General features: G+C 35.3%; 1 protein-coding gene across 5 annotated transcripts in view; it reads right to left on the bottom strand.

Moving 5' to 3' along the window:
* The window catches only part of Slc17a5 (solute carrier family 17 member 5), a 54,112-nt gene that overhangs the window by 23,195 nt on the left and 18,019 nt on the right, over positions 1-12,898 (bottom strand). For all 5 annotated transcript variants that reach the window (XM_076859996.1, XM_076859998.1, XM_076859995.1 and 2 more), the window contains 3 exons: positions 12,177-12,295; positions 3,765-3,923; positions 36-168 (listed from right to left, as the gene is read on the bottom strand). In XM_076859996.1, coding sequence (XP_076716111.1) covers positions 36-168; positions 3,765-3,923; positions 12,177-12,295 — 411 coding nt within the window. The remainder of the gene's footprint in view (positions 1-35; positions 169-3,764; positions 3,924-12,176; positions 12,296-12,898) is intronic.

The following is a 12,898-nucleotide window of genomic DNA, read 5'->3' as shown; positions in this document are numbered from 1 at the left end:
GTAACCCCAAACAAAACTTAATTCACTTCACTCACCAATAAGGGTAAAAATTCTGCGAACACATATAGTTGAAACATTCCACTTTGCCCTTAAATTGTCAGCAGCTTGACCAGACAGAATCATACATAACCAACAACCAAAATAAGGCAATGCAGACAAAAATCCATTCTGGAAGAAATAAGAAGATACAGATTAATTATGGTGGAAGGAAAAATTGAAGTGTGTGTGTGTGCGCATGTGCGCGCACACACACACACAAATACATGCATATCAAAGCCAACTATCAACAATGATAACAAAAGAAATAGGTAGCAATATTCTGTTAATGTTGATATAGTTACAGTAAATACATTTGGCTTTTGGAAAGGTTATGGGATTTAGTTCAATGTAGCTTCCTAAGAATCTGTTTTAGAGGGGGAAACCAGGCTCATCATAGTCCTGTCTGCTTAAGGTAATCTTGGCTGTTACTCTGGAATATGGGTTGTGGGAGAAGATAAGTCTTTCTATTAGCCTGTTGATTCTCTCCACTAACCATTTTTTGTCTTTGATTTTTTTTTTTTTAATTTTTTTTTAATATTTATTTTTTAGTTATCCGCGGGCACAACATCTTTTTTTGTATGTGGTGCTGAGGATCGAACCCGGGCCGCACGCATGCCAGGCGAGCGTGCTACCGCTTGAGCCACATCCCCAGCCCCTGTCTTTGATTTTTGCTTTTTAAATTTATTTGGTACTGGGAATTGAATCCAGGGCCACTGAACTACACCCCAATCCTTTTTATTGTTTTAGTTTCAGACAGGGTATCCCTAAGTTGCTTAGGGCCTAGCTAAGTTGCTGAGGCTGGTCTTGAATTTGAGTCCCCATGCTTCAGCCTCTCCAGTTGCTGGGATTATAGGCATGTACCACCACTCCTGGCGATTTTTACTTATTTATTTCAAAATGTATATTTTTATTACAAAATAAAATGCACACAAAGAAAACCAAATGAATTAAAGCTTAATGAATTATTCTAAGAACCACCTAGGTCAAGAAATAATTCTCTTTAAGAAATAGAACTTTGCTGGCCACTACAGAGCCCTTCCATAGTTCTGGCCCAATCATAACCATCTTCCTTTCCCCATAAGAAAAGCATCATCTTGCATAGAGCAGACAGTAATCATACTCACAAGTATCTGTAGATGTGCATTCCTAGACACCATAGTTTTAGTTTCTTTATTCTGAGACAGGGTCTTGCAACTGCCAAGGCTGGACTCTAAACTTGTGATTACAGGCTTGTGACCCTATGCCTAGCTCAAACTATTTTAGAGCTGAAAATGCATTTTATGTTCACATGCAAGCATACAGTTTTTTTCTTTTCCCAGAATCTGGGTGCTTGGTAGTTTCTTTTCCCACATGTTTTGCCTCCAGTTGTCAAGCACTGTCTGTTCTACTTCCTTTACAAAAAGATGAGTCTTTCTGCTTCTTTGTCTACCCTTCTTCTACCCATATGAGGCACTGCTCATCTATTGCCTAGACTATGGCTCCAGTCTCCTACTTTCTGCATAGATGTTCCTATTACTAATAACTTCAACCTTTTCATTATCTTAGTTTCATGCTTCCTATTGATTACTACCTATCTCTCCAGCTCACTCCCTCTAATACCTAACCCTAATCCATTGACTCTGCCACATTTTTACTGTCCTTTGACTCTTGGTACCAGGGATTGACTCTGTCCACCTTTTTTTTTTTTTTTTTTTAATAGAGAGAGAGAGAGAGAGAGAATTTTTTTAAATATTTATTTTTAGTTTTCAGTGGACACAACATTTTTTGTTTTTATTTTATTTTTATGTGGTGCTGAGGATCGAACCCAGGTCCTGCCCATGCTAGGCGAGCGCTCTACTGCTGAGCCACAATCCCAGCCCCGTATCCCCTTTTTTAAACCAATTTTTGAGATAGGTTGCTTATAGTATTGCTGAATTGCTGAGGTGCAGGAGGCTTGAGAGTTCAAAGCCAGCCTCAGCAAAAGCAAGGTGAAAAGCAACTCAGTGAGACCCTGTCTTTAAAGAAAATACAAAATGGGGCTGGGAATGTGGCTCAATGGTCAAGTTCCCCTGAATTCAATCCCTAGTTACCAGCACCCCCCCCCCCGCCAAAAAAAAAGGCTTCTATATGATAGAAATATTTTCAAATCCTATTCACATATCTTTTAAATACACAATATATTCCCCCCTCCCCACACCCTAGGGCTGCGGATGGAACCCAGGGTTTCAATGCTCTACCACTGAGTCACACCTGCAAGAGGATCTATGTTTTTAATTTTTTTGGTTACAGACCTAGGAATAGAATTGTTGGGTCATATGATAACTTTTTAACTTTTTGAAGAAGTATCAAACTATTTTTTTTTATTTTTAAATTACTTATTTTTATGTGATGCTGAAGATCGAACCCAGGGCCTTGCACATGCTAGGCGAGTGCTCTACCACTGAGCAACATCCCCAGCCTCCAAACTATTTTTTATAGCAGATGTTTTACATTCCTACTACCAATGTAGGAGGTTCCAATTCTTCCACATCCTCATCAACACTTGTTATTTGTGTGTGTGTGTGTGTGTGTGTGTGTGTTTTAACAGTCATTGTAATAGGTATGAAGTGGTATCTAATTATGAATTTGATTTGCATTTCCCTAAAAACTAATAATGTTGAACATCTTTGTATGTATCTACTGGTCATCTGTAATCATTGGAGAAATGTCTATTTTAATGTCTATTTAAGATATAAGGCTGGACATGGGTAAAATCCCACTATCATTCTTTTTAGAAGAAAGTATTGTTTAAATTTGTCATCTGATATCCTAGCATATTGCCAGGAACTAATAAAAAATATATATTTATTTTAGGGGGGTGGAGAGAGAGAGAGAGAGAGAGAGAGAGAGAGAGAGAGAGAGAGAGAAAGAATTTTAGTATTTATTTATTTTTAGTTTTCGGCGGACACAACATCTTTGTTGTTTTTTTTTTTTGTATGGGGTGCTGAGGATCGAACCCAGGTTGCACGCATACCAGGCGAGCGCGCTACCGCTTAAGCCACATCCCCAGCCCAATATATATATATATATATATATATATTTTTAATACTGGGTATTTAACTCGGGGGTACTTGACCACTGAGCCAATATCCCCAGCCCTATTTTGTATTTTATTTAGAGAGAGGGTCTTACTCAGTTGCTTAGTACCTCGGTTTTGCTGAGGCTGGCTTTGGATTCGTGATCCTCCTGCCTCAGCTTCTAGAGCTGCTGGAATTACAGGTGTGCACCACCATGCTGGCCTAATAATATCTTTTTTAAAAAAATATTTTTTAGTTGTAGATGGACACAATACCTTTATTTAACATATTTATTTATATGTGGTGCTGAGGATCAAACCCAAATGTGCTAGGCAAGTGCTCTACCACTGAGCCACAACCCCAGTCCCCTAATAATATCTTATAGATAAAAGGATTCTAGGCAAAATATATCATGAATTAAGAATTAATACAGGGCTGGGATGTAGCTTAGTGGCAGAGCATGTGCTTAGAATGTGTGAGATCCTTGGTTCAGTCCCCAATACCAAAAAAAAAAAAAGTTAACATAAAGATAAGGCTTAACAGTAGAGACAAAAAAGAAAAGTTCCTAAAATTTAGTACAGCAGAGTAAAAGGGAAGACACAAATAACTTGAGTTTCAAAATATATAAATTCTGCATGTAATTGTAAAATGTATATTCTATTTAAGAAACAGATAATTATTATTTCTTACCTCTTGAACATTGAACCTTAGGATCTCCTTCAGGTAAGTAGGCAATAATGTCAATAAAGTATAAAAAGTCCAGTTGTACGAAAAATGAGCAACTACAATAGCCCAAAGTGGTAGTGATTTTAAAATGGGCATCCATGGCACTGACTTCTGTGAAGAAAGCTAAAGAAAACAGACAAAGCTAGAATAAGCTATAGCTGTGTTAATGTTGAGACCTGTATCTTATCAGCTGAGACTCAATCTAGACCACATAGAGAACATCAGCCCTGATTAGTAAATTCTACATTAGTAAATTAGTAAATTCTAATTAGATATTAAATAGAATACATTATAAAAGTTTAATTGTTTCATTAAATATATATACATACATATATATAAACATATAAGTTCATATATATAAAAATATATATACATACATATATCAACATACATAAATATATACATATACACATATATAAATATATATAAATTTATATATACAAATATATATATGTATTTATATATATTAACTAGAAAGTTCAGGATTCAGATTACAGGAAAAAAATGGCAATATAATTGTAGAGTTATAATGTCAACGCTAAGAACTCATTATGATGTTAGTTAGAAGTCACCTTCAACATCAATATCTCCATGAAATAGAGAATAGTTTCAAAATCACAGTAGAAAGTTCACATAAGGATAAATAAAAGAGATCAGAAGATCAAGTTAGAATTCATATTTTATTATTAAATCTTTATTCAATTTAAATGATTCATAAGAGTTGTGCAAGCTGGGTATAGTGGCTCATGTTGCTAGTACTGGCTACTTGGAAGGCTAAGGTGGGAAGATTGTTTGAGCCTACAAGTTCAAGACCAGCCATGGCAATACAGTCTGACCCCATCTCAAAAAGAAAAATAAATTATGTAATAGAAAGGATTTGTATATAGCCATATCTAGTAGTGGTCTTCAAAGTAAGGTGTAAGCACCCCAGAGATATATAAGATGACCCACTGGGGTGAAGAAAGAAAGACTAATGAATTTCTGTTTACACTAAATTTTTTTTCTGAAAAAGAAACTAAACTCTATCAATATTTAATAAATAGGCTGGCTCTAGATATATTGGATGATCATGTATGGAATGATTTCCCTAATTCATAGGAGTTAATAATGGCATCCTCACTTGTCTATTTGCCCTCAGTGTTTTATGACATATTTTGAAGTTTACAATTTAAGTAATATAAGTGGATTTATGATTTGAGTTTTAATTAAAACAAACCTCAAATAATGGACCATGTCTTCAAAAGATTCCTACAGAGCAATAGAGGAGAATCAGAGTAATATAAGCACGGTGAACATTAAGAAAGTATCTAAGCTGCCATTTTTCCTCCTGATTATTTTGTTACTAACTCATCAAGCAAAACAACAGGAAATCATAAAAGACAGCATATTCAAACACATGGCCTTCATTAGACAGCAGTATTATGTTAACTAATTAGTACTATTTTTAAAGTGACAGCAAAAAGGTTATTCCTATTAAAAACTTTAAAAATATACATGTATACTTTTTATTTCATCTTATTCACCCTTTAAAAGGTCTATTTTTTGGGATGGTGATGTAGCTCAGTGATAGAGTGCTTGCCTAACATGTGCAAGGCTCTGGGTTTAATCCCCAGTACAACACAATAAAGTCTATTTTTGTATATACTTAATATATTTGGGTAACTGCTGAGTAAATACAAATACATTCAGATTGTGAGCCCCCTACCTGTTTATGGATGGGTTGCATGATCAAGAAAGCTTGGAGATCACTAGTTTGGGGTATTGGATTTTTATATTTTCTATACACTGAGGTTTTCTGGTTCCTTTCTCAAAAACAAGAACAATTTGTTTCTGTTTCCAGGGTTCACTGTTATTTCAAAAAGAGGAAAAATCAGCATTAACCTTCTTTTGGCCTTTTTCATATGAACTTTTTATTGGATATCTTAGTAGATATGCTCTTTTATTTCCTATCTTATAACAGAGATATAAGGGGTATGCCAGGTGCAATGATACATTTCTATGATCCCAGTGACTTGGGAAGCTGAGCCAGGAGGCTTAAGAGTTCGAGGCCAGCCTCAGGTTGAGAGTCTGAGGTCTATAGTAAGACCCTACTGCAATATAAAATTTAAAAAAGGATAGGTATATAGCTCAGTGGTTTCCCTGTTAAATCCCCAGTACAATGAAGAGGGGTGGGAGAGATAAGGGATAGAAGGGAAGAAGGAAATTTATTCTTTCATAGCAGTGATTTTTTTTTTTTTGTACTAGGGATTAAACCCAAGGACACTTAACCACTGAGCCAAATTTACAGTCCTTTTTATTTTTCATTTTGAGACAGGGTCTCACTGAGTTGCTTAGGGCCTCACTAGGTTGCTGAGGCTAGCTTCAAACCAGCACTCCTCCTGCCTCAGGCTCCCGAGCTGCTGGGATTACTGTGCCAGGCTTACAAAAGTGATTCTTAATTCCAGCTGTACTTCAGAATAACTTCTAGCACTTAAAAATTGCAGATGTCTGTACTTTACCCCTGACCTTCTGAAGAAATGAAAACAAGCAAAACAACAACAAAAATCATCTGAAAGTAGTACCAAGGAATCTAAAATTTAGAAGGCTTTTACAGCTGGTTCTATAGAGTAATGGTTCCTAAACTTTGCTGCCATATTAAAGTCAACCAGGGAGACCAACATCATTCTCCACACCAATTACATAGTTTGGGGATGAATGAGAGGTAGGCATCTCTCCCACCCACCTCTAATCTATCTACTGTGGTCCATCTATGAGAGAGAGAAATCTATCCATCCAGACAGCCATCTACATTTTTGAAGATGAGGTCCGTGTTGCCCAGGCTGAACTCAAATTCTTGGACTCAAGTGATCTTCTTACCTCAGCCTCCTGAGTAGCTGGGATTACAGGCACAAGGCATTGTACCTTGCTGGCATCTATAGTTTTTTAAAGATCCCAGAGGATTTCAATGTGCAGCAAGTTTAGGGATCAATCTTGCTGTAAAGATTAGATTAGAAGAAAGTCCACTTCCTCTCATCCCCTTGATTGAAGAGCTCAGGGAAGAGGATTTTAGAGACTGAATGAATTAAGAACATTTTAATATGGTTTTAAAATCCATAAAGGAAGTGAAATATAGTTTTATGTTGAAAAATACAATCTTAAATATATTTGAACTCTAAAGTGAAATATATTATGAGAAATGTATCCTACTACTCAGAAATATAACCTTTAATATGACATATTTAATATTTTAAGGTTATTGCTATATATATTTCATTTACTGACAGTAATATTTCAAAGATTGTATGGTCTGTATGTGTCTTTTATAGTTTTCTGCCAGTATTTAGTAGTAATCTTATTTATACAAATGAAACACTTTTAGCCAGACTGGCATATTTTCACATCCTATAAATATCAATTTAATTTTTTTTTGAGAGAGAGAGAAAGAGAAAGAATTTTAAAGAGAGAGAATTTTTGTTAATATTTATTTTTTAGTTTTTGGCAGATACAACATCTTTGTTTGTATGTGGTACTGAGGATCGAACCTGGGCCGCATGCATGCCAGGTGAGTGCGCTACCGCTTGAGCCACATCCCCAGCCCTCAATTTAATTTTTGATAATCTGATGAAGTTTTTTGGGAGAATCACCCAATCAAAATCAGTTGTATGTCCAACATATAAGTCTGACAAAAAGTAGGTTCTCTCTTTTTTTGGTACTGGGGATTGAACCTAGGGGTGCTTTAGCATTAAGCTATATCACAAATTCAATTTATTTATTTATGGTACTGGAGATTTAACCCAGGGGACATTCTACAGTTGAGCTACATCCCTAGCCCTTTTTTATTTTGAGACAAGGTCTCGTGCTAAGTTGCCAAAGCTGGCCTTAAACTTGTGATCATCCTGCCTCAGTCTCCCTAGTAGCTGGGATCATAGGCATGTGCTACTGTATCTAGGAAAGATACATTTTTAAATGTTATTAGGATAAACTACCCAAATATCTAGAAACATTAAAAAAAATTCTTCAAGGCTTTTTTTGGGAGAATCACCCAATCTCCCAAAGGTAGCACTGTCCCAGGTAGCACTGTCTAATAGAATCTTCTATGATAATGCAAATGTTCTTCTGTATTTGTGTTTTTCAATGGTAACCAATAGACATGTAGCTATGACAATGAAAATGTTATTTTATATTTGTGTTGTTCAATATGGTAACCAAGACATGTGGCTATTCAGTCCTTGCAATTTGGCTAATGTAACTGATAACATGGAATTTTTAATTAAATTACTATTTATTAAGGGTGCTAGGGATTTAAATGAGGGCCTCATGCATGCTGAGCATGTGCTCTACTACTGAGCTACACCTTCTACCCTTAATTATATCAGTTTCAATTAAAATTTAATGCCCACTTGGGGCTGGTGGCTACCATACCATAGCACAGGTTATCATAGACCTTAATGAAGTACAAACAGCTTTTTCTGATTTTCTAAATCCAGAGATTATTTTTTTGTTATTATTTCCAAGACATTATTATCAGAGATGATTTGCCAATAAAGCAATATAAACACATATTCTCCATGGCTTCATTATAGCCAACTGTTGGCCAAAAAATCTTATGAAAGCTTTTATTAGAGCTCTACATTCTTCTAAAATGCCACTGCTGATAAATGAAAATACATACAGGTAGGAAATTTAAAAATTGCTCAGATCATTTGTCAAGGCAATAGTTTGAAAGCAAACTTTCGTTAGAGATCTGAGTGATAAAATAGGCATTGTGGCTTATGTCTGTAATCCCAGCTACTCAGGAGGCTAAGGCAGGATGATCATAAATTGAAGGCTAGCAACAGTAATACAGAGATTATGTCTCAAAAGTTAAAAAATTGAAAGGTCTGGGGAGTCAAGTCAGTGGTAGAGTTCTTGCACAGTATGTGCAAGGCCTTGGGTTCAATCCACATTACTGTCAAAAAAAAAAAAAAGCAGTTTTGAGTGATAATGAAATTCATGAAAGAAAAATTGATGAAGTACTGAAGTTTAGGTAGAGAATTTATCATTAAATTTATAACAATAGCTCAAGCAGCATTTTTTTCCATAAAAATTGAAATGGAAAAGAACAAACTATAAAAATTATTTGTTGCCAAATGTGTAAAATCTTGAATATAAGGAGGGTAAGGTCATTCAACAAATACTTGAATATATTCTAGTGTGACATTGCATAGAAAAATATTTTCTTATAAAACGCAAACAACAGCAGTTGATTTACAAAAGTTGCATGCAATAATTTTTTTTTGTATCAGGGATTGAACTCAGGGGCACTTGGCCTCTGAACCCATCCCCAGCCCTATTTTGTATTTTATTTAGAGAGAGGGTCTCACTGAGTTGCTTAGCGCCTCACCATTATTGAGGTTGGCTTTGAACTTGTGATCCTCCTGTTTTAACTTTGACGCTGCTGGGATTATAGGCATGCACCACTGCACTCAGCATCTAATGTTCTTAATTTACAGCAACTAAATATTTAAGCTCAGTTTCCCATTTTATTTCCTTCATAATGCTGCAAAATTGTACATTATTTTTAAAAGATAAAAGGAAAAACAAAACAGTTGTAAAACATCCTATCCTCAATAGTTAAGAACAAAAACCAAACAATACCAGGTATACAGAAAATAAAAACTCAGTGGTTGAAATGGCAATGTCTTCCTATAGTTCTTTAAAAAAAAAAAAAGATCTTTTAAAACAGCAGTAGTTGATGATCTTAAAGTAGTAGTACAAGTGGTCTATAAGCTAGTCATGAGACAGCCTTTTGAATTAATTTTATGGTGCCCTAAAGTTTTGATTCCTCTTTTGTAGCAATTTCTAAATCAGAATTAGAACTACATATGCTATATAGTAAAGGAGATGATTAAAAGCATGAGGAGAAAACTTACAGAATGGGAGAAAATCTTGGTCAGCTACTTCTCTGATAGGTGACTAATATCCAGAATATAGAAAGAACTCAAAAAACACCAAAAACCCAAATAACCCAATCAATAAATGGGCAAAAGAACTAAACAGAAACTCCTCAAAAGAAGAAAGACAAATGGCCAACAAATATACGAAAAAAATATTAAACATCTCTAGCAATCAGGGGAGATACAAATCAAAACTACACTAAGATTTCAGCTCACTCCAATCAGAATGGCAATGATCAAGAATACGAACAACAGTTGGGCGCAGTGGCACACACCTGTAATCCTAGCAGCTCCAGAGGCTGAGGCAAGAGGATGGTGAGTTCAAAGTCAGCCTCAGCAATGGTGGGGCGCTAAGCAACCCAGTGAGACACTGTCTCTAAGTAAAGTACAAAATAGGGCTAGAGATGTGGCTCAGTGGTCAAGAGACCCCGAGTTCAATCCCCAGCACCCCCTCCCCCCCAAAAAAAAGAATGACCATAAATGCTCCCACTCCTTGGTATATACCCACAGGACTTCAAAACAGCATACTACAGGACACAGCCACATCAATGTTTATAGCAGCACAACTCACAATAGCTAAACTGTGGAACCAACCTAGATGCCCTTCAATAGATGAATGGATAAAAAAAAATGTGGCATATATACACAATGGAATATTACTCAGTAATAAAAGAGAATAAAATCATGGGCATTTGCAGGTAAATGGATGGAGTTGAAGAATATAATGCTAAGTGAAGTTAGCCAATTCCCCCCAAAAACTTATGTCAAATGTTTTCTCTGATATAAGAATGCTGATTCATAATGGGGAGTTGGGAGAGGGAGCATGGGTGGATTAGACCAACTCTAGATAGAGCAAAGGGGAGGAAGGGGAAGGGAGAGGGCATGGGAGTAGGAAAGACTGTGGAATGAGATGGACATCATTACCCTAAGTACATGTATGAAGAGAATGGTGTGAAAATACTTTGTATACAACCACCGATATGAAAAATTGTGCTCTATATGTGTAATATAAATTGTATCGCATTCTGCTGTCATACATAACAAAATAGAATTTAAAAAAATCACAAAATAAAGATCAACCAAGACATTAAAAAAAGAAGAAAAACAAACTTAATACTTACTCAGTTGATAATAATTACTTTAAAAGGTTTGAAATGAATATTTTATTTTATTATTTTATTTTTGATATTGGGGATTAAACCAGGGTCTTATGCATGTTAGGCAAGTGCTCTACAACTGAGCCATACTCTCAGCCCCTAGAATGACTTCAAAAAGTAATTTTTTTCATGGTTTTAATCTAGAAAAAATTGGATTTTTTTCAAACAATTTATTATAATAATAATTTTTTTTTGTGGTGCTGGGGATTAAACCCAGGCCTTGTGCATGCGAGGCAAGCACTCTACCAACTGAGCTATATCCCCAGTCCTGACAATTTATTATTTTTGTAGTACTGGGGATTAAATTCAGGTGTGTGCTACTACCAAGCTATATCTCCCAGCCTATTTTTAGTGTTTTTTTAAAAAAAATCTGTTCTAATTAATCATACATGACAGTAGAATGCATTTTGACACTGACACAATGCACACAAATGTAGCACAACTAATTTTTTTTAAAGGAATTATAAAAAATAACTTCATTTATTTATTCATTTGTATGTGGTGCTGAGGATCAAACCCAGGTACTAGGCAAGCACTCTACCGCTGAGCTATCACTCCAGCCCCTAGCACAACTTCTTCTTCCTCTGGTTGAACATGGTGCAAAGTTGTATCAGTTGTGTAATCATACATGTATATAGGGTAATAATGTCCATCTCATTCCACCATTCCCACGCCCCCCTCCCTTCCTCTCACTCCCTTCATTCTCTTCCCACTGCCATTGTGGATTAGCATCCATTTTTCAGAGAAAACATTTGACCTTTGGTTTTTTGGATTTGGCTTATTTCTCTTAGCGTGACATCTCCAGCTCCATCCATTACCTGCAAATGCCACAAATTCATTCTTCTTTAAGGCAGAATAATATTCCAGCCTTATATGAAATATCACCACATTTTCCTTATCCATTCATCTGTTAAAGGGCATCTAGGCTGGTTCCATAGTTTAGCTACTGTGCTATTTTTAGATTTTGAGGCAGGATCTCAGTAAGTTGCTGAGACTGGCCTTAAATCTGTAATCCTCCTGCCTCAGCCTCCTGAGTCACAGGGATTACAGTCAGGTACCACCAAGCCCAGATGATGCCTTAGCCTCCTGAGTAGGTGGGATTTTAGGATGTACCACAATACTTGGCAGGTTAAATTTTAAACTTACCAAAAGGTAGAAAACATAATAAAACATATATATTTCATTTGCCCAGGCTGCTTTGCTTAAGGAATGCACAGTAGAAATATCTATTTTAAACAATTGGTATCTTACTTTAGAAAAAAGAAGTGTTTAAAGTTATTTTTAAAATTTGCCAAAGTTCATACCTGATTTTTTAAGGATGAAAGAATGTATTCCTTTTCATTATTGGAGATTGTCTTGTGAGTTTCTGGTGTATCACTAACTAGCCACATCCATAAAACAAACCAAAATATTCCAACTATACCTTAAAATAGAGAAATAATAAATTAAATTAGAATGGACCAACATCAATTTCTATATGTCTTAAAAATTATGTGACTATAGGTTCAATGTAAAATTAGTTTCAATTCTTTAATAAAATAAATGTTGTAATTATATTATTTCCTACACATTTTGAAGAAAACTTTTAAATACATGACTCTGCCTATAAGGGTATATCAGAAATCTTTTGGAAAATAAATTTCCATAATCTACATATTTCTGTAGGTGTCTGTTTTGTTTATTTGATTTTTTGTTTTGATGTACATATACCTTCTGCATGAAATGTCTAATCTACTTATAAAAAATTTGTGATATCCAGACAATGAATCTAAGAAATGAAACATACCTTGGGACTACACAAAATTTTAAAAAAGATTAAAATTACCAAGTGAGAGCATCTATTTTGCTTAAGAATAAATACTTTTAAAACACACATTTTTATAATAACCAAGAGAGCAACTTTTGAAAGTGTGACATTTAAGTCCAGGATTCAACAGCAGTTTCTATTAAGAAATATTTGAAAACTAACATCAGGTCATAACTCAGATCCTTTTAACCACATAAACAGGTTACTAGTGTTTTAGAA

The sequence above is a fragment of the Callospermophilus lateralis genome, chromosome 6 (genome assembly GCF_048772815.1).
Source record: "Callospermophilus lateralis isolate mCalLat2 chromosome 6, mCalLat2.hap1, whole genome shotgun sequence".
NCBI classification, from domain to species: Eukaryota; Metazoa; Chordata; class Mammalia; order Rodentia; family Sciuridae; genus Callospermophilus; species Callospermophilus lateralis.
The sequence above is the reverse complement of the archived record's forward strand: the minus strand, read 5'-3'. Positions and strand labels throughout refer to the sequence as shown.